This window comes from Amblyraja radiata, chromosome 15 (genome assembly GCF_010909765.2).
Source record: "Amblyraja radiata isolate CabotCenter1 chromosome 15, sAmbRad1.1.pri, whole genome shotgun sequence".
Classification (NCBI taxonomy): domain Eukaryota; kingdom Metazoa; phylum Chordata; class Chondrichthyes; order Rajiformes; family Rajidae; genus Amblyraja; species Amblyraja radiata.
In genome coordinates this window covers 35,244,354-35,261,366 of record NC_045970.1, presented here as the reverse complement: position 1 = coordinate 35,261,366, position 17,013 = coordinate 35,244,354, and the positions used below count along the sequence as shown (strand labels likewise).

The window sequence follows — 17,013 nt, the reverse complement described above, 5'->3', positions numbered from 1 at the left end:
TCCCAATCCGACCTCTCTGTCCTGGGTCTCCTCCATTGCCAGAGTGAGCAACAGCGGAAATTGGAGGAACAGCACCTCATATTCCGTCTGGGGTCCTTGCGTCCTTATGGCATCAACATTGAATTCTCCCAATTTGGCTAGCCCGTGCTGTCTCCTCCCCTTCCTTCACCCTCTAGCTGTCTCCTCCCACCCTCCCATCCGCCCGCCCTCGGGCTCCTCCTCCTCCTCCCTTTTTCCTTCTTTCTTTCCCCACCCCCCATCAGTCTGAAGAAGGGTTTCGGCCCGAAACGTCGCCTATTTCCTTCGCTCCATAGATGCTGCTGCACCCGCTGAGTTTCCCCAGCAATTTTGTGTACCCAGGTTTCTTTAAGATTGGTGTGACAGCAGCCAGTTTTGAAAGCGGAGGGGCCAATTCCTTGGGACAATGAGGAGTTGAAGAGATTAGTGAGGTAGGGGCAGAGAACGGAGAGGCAGGACTTCAGCAGGGGAGTGGGGAGAGGGTCGAGGGAGCAGGTAGTGGGTTTGGAAGAGCTGATGAGTTTGGAGATTTCAATCTCTGCTTTAAAAATACCCACAGATTTGGCCTCCACAGCTGCCTTTGGCATAATAGTAACTCATTCTGAGTTTGTAAAAGATATGGTGTGCAAGAGACTTGTTGCATGCCTTTTAAATTGGAATTGACTACCTGATTCCTTGTGATGTCAAGACCAAATATTATCTGGATACCCATGAGGACATTTTGCTTCATTCCCTGTTAGTTGCAGATAAGGAGTATAGTCATTCTGTGCCTTCATAGGAAGGGGAAATCATTTTACAATACAATACAAAACTCTTAAAATTCTCCTCCACAGACCATGTTAATGGAAAATCTTCTCAAATATGACCAGTGATCGTAATAATTTGAATCAAATGAAATGTATAAAAGCGACAAGCAAAATTAGAATAAATTGGACTGAATCTTTACAAGCTGTTTAATATTCTCTTGGAGAACTGAACAATTTATGATAAAATAGAATATCTAAATATCCAGTTGAAATCTCTACTGATGTACTGACAGTGTAAATATTGAACATCATAAGTAAACCCTTTTTTCTCTAAGCCTTGCCTTAATTTGTGAACTTGACTTGCGACTGCTTTCTGTTGTATGAAGTCTTGTTTCTCAGCACAAGATTAGTTTTTAACTGATCTCATAACTTTTTCAATGCAAGTGGACACTCCCACATATGGACCAAATCAATCATTACTTATCTTAGTGGGATGCCAATAGGACAAAAATCACCCTGAATGCACTGCAGATGCATAAAGAAAATGGTATCTGATGGCAGAGCAATTTTGCAAACTTATTTAACCAGTTCAATTGACCCCACAAGCCTGATGTTCCATGTGAAAACAATCTGGTTAATCAGCTTAAATATTGCCATACTTGGTGGCACGGCAGCAGGTTCTTTGAATCATTTTCAAAGATTTATAATAATTTGAAGAATTAAGTTTCATGGAAACAATTGTTAACCTCATTATCCTCTCACTTTTGCTGCCACGCTCTTTGTGTTTCAGCTTGCAAGCCAGATGGTGGTGTTCTGTATTATTGCAATTTGCACTTTTTTTCATTTTGAAGATTCCAGCTGTTTTTTCATTCTGTGAAAGAATATCCATGTGTGACTAATCATTCTTTAACTCGCGTTGCCTTGAACATCACTCAATTCGTATTTGAACGTTCTTTCATCTAATCTTCTCATGCATTTTTGCATTTAGGTGTTGTAAGTCTGCTGCACGAATTTATACCTTTAGACAGGTGATTAAACCACAACTTCTGCACTGGAACACAGTGCTGGAACAACTCAGTGAGTAAGGCAGCATCCCTGAAGGCCATGGATAGGCGATATTTAGGGTTGGAACCCTTCTCCAGTGAGAAAACACTCAGCAGTTTAGTCAGCATCTGTGCAGACAAAAACAGCTAATATTTCAGGTCTGAATAGCATAAACCAGTAAGTGAGAAATAGAAAACTGAATTTATTGTATCAAGCAGAGGATCACCATTTATATTCTGTAAATTGCTTGATAATATTGTATTTATTTGATTGATCAAAAAATCACAGCAGAAAAAGAATATGGAACTTGGCAATTATAAAGTAAGCATATTAAGGCTTTAATCACTGTCAAAGGATGCATCTGACACCAAGATTAACCTTTATGAGTATGAAATTTCATTCCTTTAGATTTTAATTATCGTTGGAGAGTTATATTAAAATGTGATTTTAACTTTTTCTTTTTGTCTTGTTCTCTCACTAAATCAGAGTTTTCTTGCTTTCCATACTTAAGTTGACAAAACGTAGGCAAATCTTTCTAAACAGTTCCTGCAGGTTTTGGTCCCTCAATTGCTAATATATTTTATATGTGTTGAGGGTTTCTGCATTCACGAGCTCTCTTTAGGCCACCATTCCCCACCAACTCTCCACTATTCCTAATTTTAATTATATAAAATGATTGACCTCTCTTCTAAGGGAAATGGATTCTTCCAATGCACCTTTTCTAGGCCTTTAAAATGTTGTACACGTTAGCTAATTCTTTCCTCAGCCCACAAAACTGGAATTTACACACACTTCATCAATCTGTCCTGATATCTTCAAAGATTTTGAGACCAGCGCCAAAGCTGTATGTCCTTGTAGCCCCTTTAAATTTGCACTGCGTGTTCTGTATCATCTCACCTCATTCTTCTTGGTAAAATTTTATCACCGCTCTTTCCTCATTGAATATAATTTGTTATACATTTATCCATTGCATCAGCTTATGCCAGTTTGTCTTCCTGACTTTTATTGTACTTCTGAGTGTTTGTATTACTAACAGACTTGTAGTTCTGCCCATTACTGCCAAGTTCAAGTCATTAATGCATGTCAAAAACAGCAGTAATCCTTGTACTGAATCCTCGGAAAGTCCTCTGTATATATTCCTCTGGTTCAAGCAGCAGCAGTTCATCGCAACCATCTATTTTCTGTTCTTTAGCCAATTTTTCACTCGTGCTGCTTCTGTTCTCTTTTCTGTAGGCTCCAAATTTGCTTACAGGCTTCATATGCAGGTCTATATTATGACCTTTTCCATTATGATCCATTTACATATCGACTGCTCTCTTTGATTAACAGAGAGCCCGCAGGGTCCAAGTGCACAGTTCTTTGAAAGTAGCAACACGGTAGATATGGTTGTGAAGAATATATATATAATATCCTTCCCTTCATAGGTCAGGACATAAAATATAATAGTTGGGATGGAAGAAGTCACAAAGTGTTGTAGTAATTCACTGGTTCAGGCAGCATCTCAGGAGTTCATGGGAGAGGGGACGTTTCGGGGCTGGACTGTTCTTCAAGAAGAAGACCTCTACTGAGGAAGTTTCCAACCCAAATGTCACCTATCCATGTTCTCCTGAGATGCTGCCCGACCCACTTAATTAATCCAGCACTTTGTGGCTTCTTTTGTAAACAAACATCTGCAGTTCCTTGTTTCTAATAGTTCGGACAAATGTTGTTACAAAATACTGATTGGGGCACACTTGGAGTATTGCGGGGAAAAAAGACACAAAGTGCTGGAGTAATTCAGTGGGTCAAGTAACATCAGATAGGTAATCCATGTTCTCCAGAGATGCCCCCTGCCTGACCCACTGAGTTACTCCAGAACTTTGTGAGTTTTTTTGTAAAGCAGCATCTGCAGTTCCTTATTTCTACTTGGAGAATTTAGTGCAGTTCTGGTCACCACACCCATAGGAAAGACATGATTGCTCTGCTGAGAGTGCAGATGAGATTCCTATGGTGTTACCTGGAAGCGAGGAGTCTAGTTCCAGGGAAAGATTAGACAGGTTGGGCTTGTTTCCCCTGGAGTGAAAGAGGCAGAGGGATGGCATGGTAGAAGATTATGGGAGGAATAGATAAGGAAGGTAATCAATGCCTTTTTCCCCACAGTAGGGGTGTCAAAAATAAGATATGCTGGTTTTAAGGTAAGAGGATTAAAGTGGATCTAATTTTTTTTGTAAGCGGTGAATGGGTTGTACCTGGAACATGAGGAGGTGATAGATTCAGATACAATTAAGACTTTTGAGATGGTTGGACAAATACTTAAATAGTTAAGGCATAGAAGGGTCTGGTTTTAATGTAAGCAAATGGGATTAATGTATCTCAGCAAAATGGTCAGCATAGATATGGTTGGCCAAAGAGCCCATCTCCAAGCTGTATGACTATGACTTCTCATTCTTAGTTTCAGCTCAAAAAAGCCTCAGTTAAGTCATTATTACCTCATTAAGATACCTGATTCAAAGTAAATTTGTCTAACGTGGAAACAGGGAACTGCAGATGTTGGTTTACAATAAAAGATGCAAAGTGCTGGAGTAACTCCGTTGGTTAGGAGCATCCCTGGAGAATATGACTAGGTGACATTTCTGGTCAGGGACCTTTTCCAGTCTGAAGAATGGTCCAAACCCATAATGTTACCTATCCATGTTCTACGGGGATGCTGCCTGACCCGCTGAGTTACTCCAGCACTTTAAACCTTAAATTTATCTAATGTCTAATTGTATCTTGTGTGCTTGAGGTTTTACCCGGAACTTTTCTGGAGAGTGCATTGAATTAATAAAAACAGAAGCTCCAGACCAATGTTCTCCTTCACTGTAGGTTTTAATCCTTATCCTGTCAAATAATCAGGCAGCAGAAACAGTTGGCATAACAAACGCTGCAGCAAATGCTTCTCGAATTAAAACTACACATTCAGTAATTGGTACAAATCCTGGTTGGGTATTCCAAATCTGTTATTAGCATGTTGTTTCTAAGCAGAAGCCTAGTGTAATGCATCTGTACCTCCATATGTCAACGGTGCATTCCAAAAGAAACAACCAAGGAATTCCAAAAGGATTAACAATGAAATTAAGATTTGTCCAAAATGTACCACAGGCTAAATAAATAGAGTGCAATGAGAGATGTTGTGCAAAATGAGGATTAACTTGAAATAACAGAAAGTGATGAACTGCTTAATGAATAAAGCAGTAGTTGTTGGCTATTTAAGAATGTGAATATGATTAAATTTGCAAGTCTTGTAATACCTAAAATAGGTTGGATCATCAGATTTACGCACAGAAAATTGCTGCCTTGGCTGCCTGTATATATCTCTGTTTCTGGTCACAGTTCCTTGGGAACGGTTGAACTGCTGCCCTGTTGACGCTCTGCTGTTTTGGTTTAGTTTTAAGTTACAGCATGGAAACAGGCCCTTCGGCCCACCAAGTCCACACCGGCTATCAATCACCCGTGCACACTGGTTCTATGTTATCCCATTCAAGGGGCAATTTAGAGTGGCCAATTAACCTACAAACCCACAAGCCTTCATGATATGGGTGGAAACCAGAGCAACAGGTGGAGACCCACATGTTCACAGGGAGAACGTGCAAGCTCCTCGGGTCGCACCCGAGGTCAGGTTCGAACCCGGGTCTCTGTGAGACAGCAGGTCCACCAACTGCACCATTTTGCTGATTCTTGGCAAAGACTGTCCCTCCCCACATTGCAGAGACTGAATCTTCTGATCGCCAACTTCACCTCCGCTTCTTCGACCAAAGATTTTTGGCACGTTTGCACCACTGATTGGTGGGTCTTCAGATGTAATGAGATCCTGGGAAGGAATGTGGTATCTGTATTGGCCTAGGACTTCAGATGTGATGTGTTAGGTGTGTAGAGTGAGGTGCTGGATAGTGAGGGTGGTCATCATATAATAGAGAATTTGTCCAAATTTGTCCAAATAATTACGTTTAATCATTTTAAATACCAGCAAATGGTTCAGATGTTGACATTTTTTCTCCAAACATTGTCAAAAGTGAGCTGTTGCTGACCCATCTCAGCATCTGAAAGTCATGTGAAGACTTTGTCCTCATGCCAGGAATGTTAGGTGGACAGTTGAGACTGGGTGGATTGAGAGCTACTTCAAAGTATGATATAAATGTCATTCTTTGTGGTTGTTTCCATTTGTTGTAGGTAAGATTCAACAGACCAAGCCACCCTTGGTTTATTATTTTTTTGTAATTGTTTTCACATAAACCTGGATAACATTGGTTTACTGGAGTTAAATGTATTCATGAATAAATCCTATTTAATATTTTGCAATCATTTATCTAACCTTAATGAAACAAAAAGTTAAATATTTCTGAATTACACATTACCAACATTAAATGTATAATGTACAATGTGGCATTCCTCTGAAAATGCATTATGATAAAATTCTCTCTGTACTTAATATATTTTCAAAGAACATTTGCAGCTCATGCTTCTATTGTTGGTTTTTAGTCATGTTCAGTTATGTATAATTTAGATGGGGAAATATTATTTGGGACATGTATATGTCGATTACTAGAACACCATATTCAAACTAGAATGTTGTCAGCTTCCATATTGAGTAGCAAACATTATTTCAAATAATATTTCTGCAATATCATCCGTTCTAATCCTTCCATTATATCTTGGCTGAGATTTTCAATTATGTCCGTATTGTTATAGATTATTTGAACGCAATTACATTTTTGTTGCATGTCCAATGCGGTGAATTATTTATAAAGCTCGTCCAGCGTATCGCTGCATACCCCTGCTAGAGGATGGGCACACAACTTGTTGAAGCGCCCATCACCCTTGGTGCCTCCTCAAGGCATAGTATCTCACCACTTCAATCTTAATCTTTCCATGTATTGCTATTTGGGAATCACAGGAAAAAATGGGCAAAAACTGCCATACAATTGGATTGAAAAACAGCAAAAGCAGTTAAATCATGAAGATTGACATAAAATGCTGGGGTAACTTAGTGGGTCAGGCAGCATCTCTGGAGAAAAGGAATAGGTGACACTTCGGGTCAAGACCCCTCACCAGTTTGATGAAGGGTCTCGACCTGAAAAGTCACCTATTCCTTTTCTCCATAGATTCTGTCTGACTCATTGAGTTGCTCCAGCATTTTGTGTCTATCTTTAGTGTAAACCAGCATCTGCATTTCCTTCCTACACAGTTAAATCATGAAGTGGTTACCATTATTACTAATAGCCACCAATTTATATGCACACTCAGTTCCACTGCAAAAACATGGTCAGTGTTTCATTTTGGTATGCACAGTTAAGATTTGGATGCCAGTCTGCATACTGATGTAATATTGTTTTGAATCTTTCAGTTACTGATAGCACTCGATGTAAATTCTCAAATGTGACAATGCAATACTGGATTTAATCCTGGATTATATGCTTAAAGGTTTGACTACAGGTGCTTCTGATACACAAGAAAAAAGGAAACCAAGCTGATATCTAGGAATGTGCAAACAACATCGTTTTCAGTAGTCAACATTTTCTGTTAAAAAGATGCTTTATTTCTTTTGAATAAATAACAAATAACAAAGGGGTCACAGTTTAAGGATTAGGGGGAAATCTTTTAGGACCGAGATGAAGAAAACATTTTTCACACAGAGAGTGGTGAATCTCTGGAATTCTCTGCCACAGAAGGTAGTTGAGGCCAGTTCATTGGCTATATTTAAGAGGGAGTTAGATGTGGCCCTTGTGGCTAAAGGGATCAGGGGGTATGGAGAGAAGGCAGGTACAGGATACTGAGTTGGATGATCAGCCATGATCATATTGAATGATGGTGCAGGCTCGAAGGGCCGAATGGCCTACTCCTGCACCTATTTTCTATGTTTCTATGTTTCTATGACATGATCATTCCAATTATCACATTTTTGATATCAGTAGAAAATCTGTCCCCATAAAATTGCATTAAGATGGATTTGACAGCATGCTGATAAAAATAAGGGAAACATCTCAAGACGAGTCCTGACCCAAAACATCATATATATATGATCTTTGGAGATGCTTCCTGACCTCCTGAGTTACTCCAGCACATTGTGTCTTTTTTTTTGTAAACCAGCATTTGCAATTCCTTGTGTTAAAAAGCAAAGAAGTTGATGTTGTTTGTATTTGTTGTGCAGACGAGAGGTCTACCATGTACAGAAAGAACTTCTAAAGGAACGAACGCGGTGCAGGGCTCTGGAGGAGGAATTGGAAAATCCAATGAATGTTCACAGGTGGCGAAAACTTGAGGTGATTAAAATTTTGACTTCATTAATGCTTTGAACGCTTTTCCAATTACATGTAATTTAATTCCAATTAAAGAGATACTTTCCAATTAAAGAAAGTACTCTTTTATTTTTGTGCATCGACGACTAAAACATTTGTATCAGATATTCAATTGTGTAATGGTGTTTTCTTTCAGCAGCGTGCAATAGTGAATCAATCTGTGGAGTGAAATAGGATAACTGCCATATCAGAGTAATTTTGCATCACTCAGAAATTCAACCAGCTATTTCTGGACCGCCTTGTGACCATGACATGATTTCTGAGCCAGGAATCCATGTCACTATATTATTCCCTTTGCAATCCTCCATTTGCAACTTTGGACGGGAACTTGTTTTGCATTCTCCGAGAGGTACCAATCGCTGGACACTCTAGTTGTATAGTGCTGTACCTGTTACTGTACTTGTAAATCACCTAGCCTCCTCTTTGGATTTTCTTTGCTACACTGATCCAATCCCCTCTACTAATTTTGTTTTGCCTATTTCAATTTTTCTTCCTGAACTCAATCTTGTCAACCCAAAATGGGGGCGGCACAGTGGCGCACCTGGTAGAGTTGTCACCTCGCAGTGTCAGAGTCCCAGGTTCGAGTCTGACCTTGGGTGTGGAATTACAGATTTTCCCTGTGACCACGTGGGTTTTCTACGGATGCTCCCAAACATATGCAGGATTATAGGTTAAATGGCCTCTGTAAATTGCCCCAAATGGATGAGGAAGTGGGATAACACAAAAATGTGTTCAGACGTAGGTCACTTGACTTCCCCAGTGCTGTTCCACCATTCAGTAAGATTCTGGTTGATCTGATTTTAACTTTGGTTCCAAGTTCCAGTCTATCCATGGTACTACACACACACTTGCTTATCAAGAATTAGGGTGGGATGGTGGCGAAGCTGTAGAGCTACTCGCCAGATACTCTGGTTCGACCCTGATTATGGGTGCTTGTCTGTATGGAGTTTGGACCTTCTCTCCGTGACCTACGTGGGATTTCTCCGAAATCTTTGGTTTCCTCCCACACTCCAAAGACGTACAGGTTTGTAGGTTAATTGGCTTGGTATAAATGCAAAAAAATTTCCCTAGTGTGTGCAGGATAGTGTTAGTGTGTGGGGGTCGCTGGCCAGTGCAGACTCAATTGGCCGAAGAGCATGTGTCCGCGCTGTATCTCTAAACTAAACTAAACTAAATAAACTAAACTAAACTAAATGATCTATCTATCTCTGCCTTCCACCAGTCTTGGAGGCCAAAGTCTCATGACCCTCTAAGAGAAAAAGGTTTCATGTCTTCTCTGCCACAAATGGGCGGCCCCTTGTTTTTAAATAGTGATTCATCATTCTAGATTCTCTCATAAGAGGAAGCATCCTGTCCATCTGGTCAAGACTCCTCAGGATCTTACATGTTTTAATCAATTCACTTTTCACTCTTCTGAACGTCAGTGAATTTAAGCTTGTCTAATCTTTCCAATCACTGATTTAGTAAGTCTTCCCTGAACTATTTTCCAATGCATTAATGTCCTTCCTTAAATAAGATCAATATGTTCATGGTATTTGAGATTATTGGGACGTTTCCTCTTCATCTGGATGGGATATGTTTAGTTTAGATCAGTTTCGAGATACAGCCCACCGAGTCGATGCCAACCAGCGATCCCCGCATATTAACATTATCCTACACACACTAGGGACAATTTACAATTATACCAATCCAATTAACCTCCATACCTGTACATCTTTGGAGTGGATCTCGAAGAAAACTCACGCGGTCAAGGGGAGAATGTAAAACTCCGTACAGATAGCACCCGTAGTCAGGATCGAACCCGAGTCTCCGATGCTGTAAACACTGCAAGGCAGCAACTCTACAGCTGCACTACCGTGCCACAAAGAGTATGGTTAGATATGGTTCAAACTCTCTTTGAGATTGTTGGGAAGTTTCCTCTACATCTGGTTGGGTTATGGTTGGAACACTCTTTGAAAACTGCAGCTGAAATTATCTTTATTGTTCTGATTGAATGTTCATGCTAGGTCTTTTAAACTTACTTCCATGTACAGCTTACTCCCATGTACCTGGCAAACCTGAAAGCTGTGTGAGGAATGATTATGATCTGGGGCTGAATCAGTGTGCTGACTTGAGAAACTGTGATCCTGTTACCACACCTTTGTCACTTATTCTTGGAAAAGTGTTAGCCAAATTAGAAGTACCAACGGAAATTAACAACTTTCTTCAAAAACTATCAAAACAGTTCTGTGCTGTATAATGCTCAGCCTGTTTCAATTTGTGGGTCTTCCATCTTCACAGCTTTAATTGTATTGGATCTGAGGCAGATAGAAAGAGAAGGCTGCTTGGGATGGACTCTATCCATCTCACTGTTGTTTTTTTGGGATCAGGTGCTGTTAGCCATGGTGTGTTTGCCTGTCTGTTGGAATGGCTCTCTGCAAACTGGGCATCCAAGAAACACCGGACCAGTGTTCCAACAGTGTACATAATGGCTGCCTGACAAGTCACACTCTTGGGTAACCTCCAGCCTCACATTGACCAGCAACCAAAGCAAGAGTTTGCCATGTACGAGCTCCAACACAAAGCAGAGATATTTCCAACTTCACAGGTCCTTCCATGGGTTAGGAACAGCCCGACTTATGGACAACCTGAACACTGGCCTCCCCAAGCTTTGGGGAGGCCAGTGGGACAGATGGGCATAGATTTTCAGGCTGCGTTGGGGCGTTGCGCATAATCGGCTGGGAGGGTACAGGGCATTTCCGCATGCCTTCTCTCACTCCCTCTTCAGGCTGCAACAATGTGGGCTGGATGGAGCTGAGCAGAGCTGGGAGCACTGAGCAAACTCACTCGCTCACTCACTGAGTCAGTGAGGCTAGCTGGCGGCCGCTCTTCCCGTGTTCGCTAGCTCTCCCATCACAGCTTTCTCTGTCGTCCTCTCCCAGACACTGTTTCTGTTCATTTCCAACTTATGTACACACTTTGGGTCACCCACCTGTCTCAGGAATGAAACCTTGTCATATCCTGGAGGTTGCCTGTATATTAGAATTGTTTTCATTGGAAACGTCAGAATGCTTTAGCGCTCAAAGAGGTCTTAGAGTCAGAGAATTATACAGCACCAACACTGGCTCATCATCCCAATTCATCCATTCCAGCCAAGATGCCTAACTAAGCTAGTCCAGTTTGCCTGAGTTTAGCTCACATACCTTCAACGCTTTCTATCCATGTTGCAGTCCAAATGTTTTAAAAATTGTACATGCCGCTACCACTTCCAATGGAAACTCGTTCCATATAGCCAAGATCCATCTTCCCTATATGCCATTGATCTATCTGATCATTGAGATTAGCCAAATGTCCTCCCTTTATGGCCGGAGGAAATATGAGAAGAATGAAACCACGACAACATGTGTGTGCGACCTGAGCCAGTGCGTAAGATGCTGGGGATTGTAGTTGAGGTCCTCAAATTCATGGAACAGATGTTTAATTTTTTTCTGCCCATCTGGTTTGGTGGAACTGTGGACAGAAAAATTGTTCAGTGAAGATCCAATGCTTAAAGGACCTGGGGTGAGTTTGTTTCAATTTAAATTAGTACAAAACAGTACATATGGCACAGTTTGACATGTACAATCCTTGGGAGAGGGATTGCAAGTAATGTTTTCAGTTTAGAGATACAGCATGCAAACAGGCCTTTCAGCCCATCGAGTCCACGCTGACAGTGATCCCCATACACTAGTTCTAACCTACACACGAGGGACAATTTTTGCAGAAGCCAATGAATCTACAAACCTGCATGTCTTTGGAGTGTGGGAAGAAACCGGAGACCCGGAGAAAACCCATGCAATCACAGGGAGAATGTGGATACTCCAGACAGCACCCGTAGTCAGGATCGAACCTGGGTCTCTGACGCTGTAAGGCAGCAACTCTACTGCTACCTCTCCGTGCCGCCCCTAATCCCAGATTATAACAAAAATATCTTTGAATAACTTCTAAATATGCACTGACAGTTGGATAACCCATAATATCAGTTGCATAGTAAACTTTATGAACTGATTTGTTGCAGGCAAGTGATCCGAGCAGATACGAACTTATTCTGAAGGTTCAAACACTCCAGAAGCGTCTGATCGCAAAGACTGAGGATGTGGTGGAGAAGGAGCTGCTTTTACAGGTGCACATTAATTGAATAACTTGAAGTACACTTTGAAAGGCTGAGATGATTTGTTTGTTGCTGATTTACACCAGGGGGAATTGAAGGTTTGATGTGTAACATTAGCAATCCAATTTTTTCATGTATTCGGCATAATCTGTGCTGAAACGCAAAACATGCGAAACATTGAATGGAACTGGTAGAAACAAGGAACTGCAGATGCTGGTTTACCATGGAAAGACAGAAAATACTAGAGTAACTCAGTGAGGTCTGGCAGCATCACTGGAGAACATGGTTAAGTTGAGAGTGAAAGTCTGAAGAATGGTGCTGACCCGAAACATCACCATGTTCTTCAGGGATGCTGTCTGACCCGCTGAGTTACTCCAGTATCTTCTGTCTTTCCTTACCGAATGGAACTTAGATGGTTTGAAAATGTCCAGTTTAACTTTGCGTACTCTTTCCAGTGAATAACTATTATTCCCTTAATAAAAAAAGATAAAGCCATTTCATATCTGGGACAGGACTTTGCAGAGTCTAGTCTATACCGATGCAAATCTTTTCAATCTCTTGCTTGGGTGGATTCCTTCAAATAATGATATAAATAATGGGCAAAAAGCCCATCTACAAGAAAAAATACTAAACATTACTTCCTGCAAATGTGGCCATTTTACACTAAATTACACTGGATGGATTTAAGAGAGAGTTAGATAGAGCTCTAGGGTCTAGTGGAATCAAGGGATATGGGGAGAAGGCAGGCACGGGTTATTGATTGGGGACGATCAGCCAGGATCACAATGAATGGCGGTGCTGGCATGAAGGGCCGAATGTCCTCCTCCTGCACCTATTTTCTATGTTTGTCAAAATGGGAAGTTTAAAACCATTCATCTATTGCGGGGAAAACAAATTTGGTGTTTTTGCTTTGTTGTGCTGGAATTCTTACTTCGAGGTTTGCACTTGTGTTGCTGTCAGTGCATTCCTAAAATAGAAATGTCTTATTTTCTAATGCTAACATTGGTCACCATGAAGTGCAAAATTCAGAGAGGAAAGTGAAACTTATACCAGGCATCTGAACGTATTAAATTAACTACTCATTAAACCTTTCTACCATGGTTTTCTATTAGCTATGAGATCAGGACCCAAATGCAATTTTGGTTGGGGACTGCACAGCTTTTATATTTAACAAGCCATTGGATGTTTAATCAAACAAAACATCTGAATTGTCGTCCCCTGGTTTTAAACTCTACAAATGGACAAAAAAAACTAAATCTAAAAAAATCCTATGCTGCTTTGGTGGTGATTATTGTTTTTATTCCACAATTCAATGAAGTACACTGAAATTTGATCACTGAAAAGTGCTGGAAGAACTCGGTGAGTCGGGCAGCATATATGTAGGGAGTGGAGAAATTATGTTTTGGGTGGGTCCCTTCCTGAGTTTACAGAAAGTTCCCAAACCCAAAATATCAACTGTCTGAAAATTCTGAAGAAGGATCGCAACATCAAAATATTGTATGTCCATTCCCGCCACAGAAGCTGCTCTGAGCCAATGAGTTCCTCCAACACTTTGCTTTTTGGTCAGATTCCAGCATCCGCAGTTTCTTGTATCTCTATGAAATTTGATGTGCCGGGCACGATCCATTCCCTCCTTTCCTCTCCATAACTCTGGGAAGTCACTTCCTTTGGGAGCAATATTTTGGGGCTGTGTTTCCAGTGCAATGAAAATACACGAAAAGATGGAAATGCACAGCCAAACTAATTAATGGGAGAGCTAAAATGTTGACCATACTGTTTTTATTTATTTAATTCTTTATTTTGAACAGAATAGAAGAATAAAAAGCAAGTGTGAAACAGCATACAGCAACAGCAACAAAATCCATGACAATTTTCCAGTATTGTTCTCATTTGTCAAATTTGCAAAATCTGATTTTAAAGATACAGTTTTGATTTGTGAGCCCATTTTAAAACTGGCCTGATTTTTAAGATCTGTAAATTATTAGGTCAGAAATCCAACCAAAATCCATCCCATTCACCTTGAGGAAATTAGGACAAAATTAAAGTTTCAGCATTCTTTTTTAATTTTAAAGTATTAAGTGAGGGAGACTTGGTCTTTACAGATACGTTACAGAGTTTTTTTTGTATTGTTATTGAATGTGGGGCATCCTGTCACCTTGTAAAGAAGCAATAATGCCCTTCCCTGACTCGGTCTGAAGAAGGGTCTCGACCAGAAACGTCATCTATTCCTTTTCTCCAGAGATGCTGCCTAACCCGCTGAATTACTTCAGCTTTTTGTCTCTATCTTCGGTGTAAACCAGCATCTGCAGTTCCTTCCTGCACATAAGCAATAATTATTTTTTGCTTTCATTTCTGCCCAATTACTAAGAAGGGTCTCGAACCGAAACGTCACCCATTCCTTCTCTCCAGAGATGCTGCCTGTCCTGCTGAGTTATACCAGCTTTTTGTGTCTACTTTCCATTAAACTCTTGTAACTTTGTCGGCTGTTGTGTACTGCCTTGGTGAGGTCTGCTGTATGATCTTACCTGGTTGTACGCAAAACAAAGCATTGCACTGTACGTAGGTGCATGTGACAATAAAGTATCATTGAATATTTACACTGCTCCTTCATCTAGTGAGCCATGGCCAGGAGATGGCAGTAGACAACCAATGTTAGATTGCACTCTGCCAATGCCATAAGACGAGTCATTAAAGAGACATTTGTCTTTTGATCAATTTGGACAAAAAATTGCTGATCAACGTTAACTTTTCTTCATCTAAGAATTAGGATATATAGCAAGAGGATTGTTTAAGGTAAAACAAGTTTGCCAACCCATACGTCGCAGGGATCCTTCACATTTTGCTCCTGCAAGAACAGATTTGCGGTGACAAATTATTTGCAACAGCTGTAAATAGGAGATTTATTTTGGAAATTAAGTGAGAACAAGTTTAAATCACCACTCAAGGGCCATATAACTAAGGCTCGAAAGCCACTTAGCACCATTTAAGGCTTCATTTATTGAATCGAACTTTTTGTAAACTAGTCATGTCTCGATTGGTGATCTTATGGAATTCCTTCTTTTTAGAACCTGGAAAATAATTGCGACTTTCCGGTTCAAATTGTGCCACTTCCGAAATTTGACTGAGCTCCTTCAAGTGAGGTACACTGGCCAAAGCCCCTAGTTCCTAGCCGCAGAGGAACTGCGATTTCGATGTCAGGCATGCATCAGTGATTCTATTCCACGTACAGTGTTGCTTTTGCAGCATAACTGTAGAGATTTGTCCATGGCAGTCCCGAGTCAACCATTTGAGTGTTCCGCTCCATTCTGAGACTATTCAAATGGGTGTCTATCTTAGTGTACAACCAATAAACTGGTTAATAGACAAAATGGCACAAAGTGCTGAAGTGACTCAGCAGGTCAGGCAGCAACTTCACAGAATGTAGATAGGTGAGATTTCAGGTCGAGACACTTCATCTGCCTGAAGGAGGGTCCCGATCTGAAACGCCACCTGTCCATGTTCTCCAGAGATGCTGCCTGACCTGCTGAGTAACTCAAGCACTGGGTGTCTATCTTATCTCTCACACATCACCCACTATGATATCAACATCCTGTGCACAATCTCTCCTCCAGAATCCTCACGCACTAAGTCTCTACTCCCAAATGGTTTGATTTTCGCGAATTTCGTGATTGGGAACCATGGTCTTACCCACTTCCTGGCCCCTTCCAACCATAACATCAACATCTGTGACGAGAGTGAGATTCTGACTACAAGCACCCTTTCACTCCTTACCTTCTCCTCCTTGGACTCCAGTGTTGGATGTTGCATTTTCTTTCACATGTTCTCCAGGAAGTGAAGGTAAGTCTGCTTGGCCTGTTCCCATGACTTCCCTTTTCAGCGGCAGACCTATGACTGAAGTGGGCGCTGGTGTATAGGGTAATGACCCTAAGGTGCACTTTTAAGGAGCACAACAACCTCACACATACAACAAAAAGTGTCCTGACCTGAAATGTCACCTGTCCATGTTCTCCAAAGATGCTCCCTGACCCTCCGAGTTATTCCAGCACTGCGTAGGAGACCATCAGATCATAAGACATAGGAGCAGAATTAGGCTTTTCAGCCCATCAAATCTACTCTACCATTTAATCATTGCTGATTTATGATTCCCCTCTCAACTCAATTCTCTTGGCTTCTACCTGTAACCATTGACGGCCTTCCTAATCAAGAACCTCCATCTTAAAAATACCCAATGTCTTGGCCTCCACGCTGTCTGTGGGAACGAATTCCCAAGATTAACCATCCTCTGGTTAAAAAAATCCCTCCTCAACTCCATTTTGAAGGAACGTCCTTTTATTCTGAGGCTGTGCCCTCTGGTTGTAGACTTCTCCCATTTGTGCCCTTTCGTGTAAACCAGCACCTGCAACTCCTTGTTTCAACTAAAAGAATTGTAGCTTTACTGCTCAGCATGTTGCCTGACATTGGATCTGTTGTTCCTACAGGAGAAGGAGAAGCTTTATGTGGAGCTGAAACACATCTTGGCACGGCAGCCTGGCCCAGAGGCTGCCGAGCAGCTAATGATATATCAGAAGAACCTGAGAGATAAGACAAAACAACTGAAGGTGAGCGCAGATGTCGGACCTGTTACATTCTCGAACTCTCCTGTGGGGTTTACAAATCACTGAGCCTATTTTTCTTTTGGTTCAGTGGTCCCAATATTTACATAATGTTTATCAGCAGCAGGTTGGGGAATTACTTCCCTCAATTCCCGGCAATCGCTGCCTCA

The 17,013-nt window shown here is 41.1% G+C and overlaps 1 protein-coding gene across 1 annotated transcript in view; it reads left to right on the top strand.

Annotated features, from left to right (window-relative positions):
* The window catches only part of cfap58 (cilia and flagella associated protein 58), a 187,453-nt gene that overhangs the window by 61,056 nt on the left and 109,384 nt on the right, over positions 1-17,013 (top strand). The window contains exons 14-16 of the mRNA XM_033034013.1: positions 7,975-8,086; positions 12,159-12,263; positions 16,730-16,849. Of these exons, the coding sequence (XP_032889904.1) occupies positions 7,975-8,086; positions 12,159-12,263; positions 16,730-16,849 (337 nt within the window). The remainder of the gene's footprint in view (positions 1-7,974; positions 8,087-12,158; positions 12,264-16,729; positions 16,850-17,013) is intronic.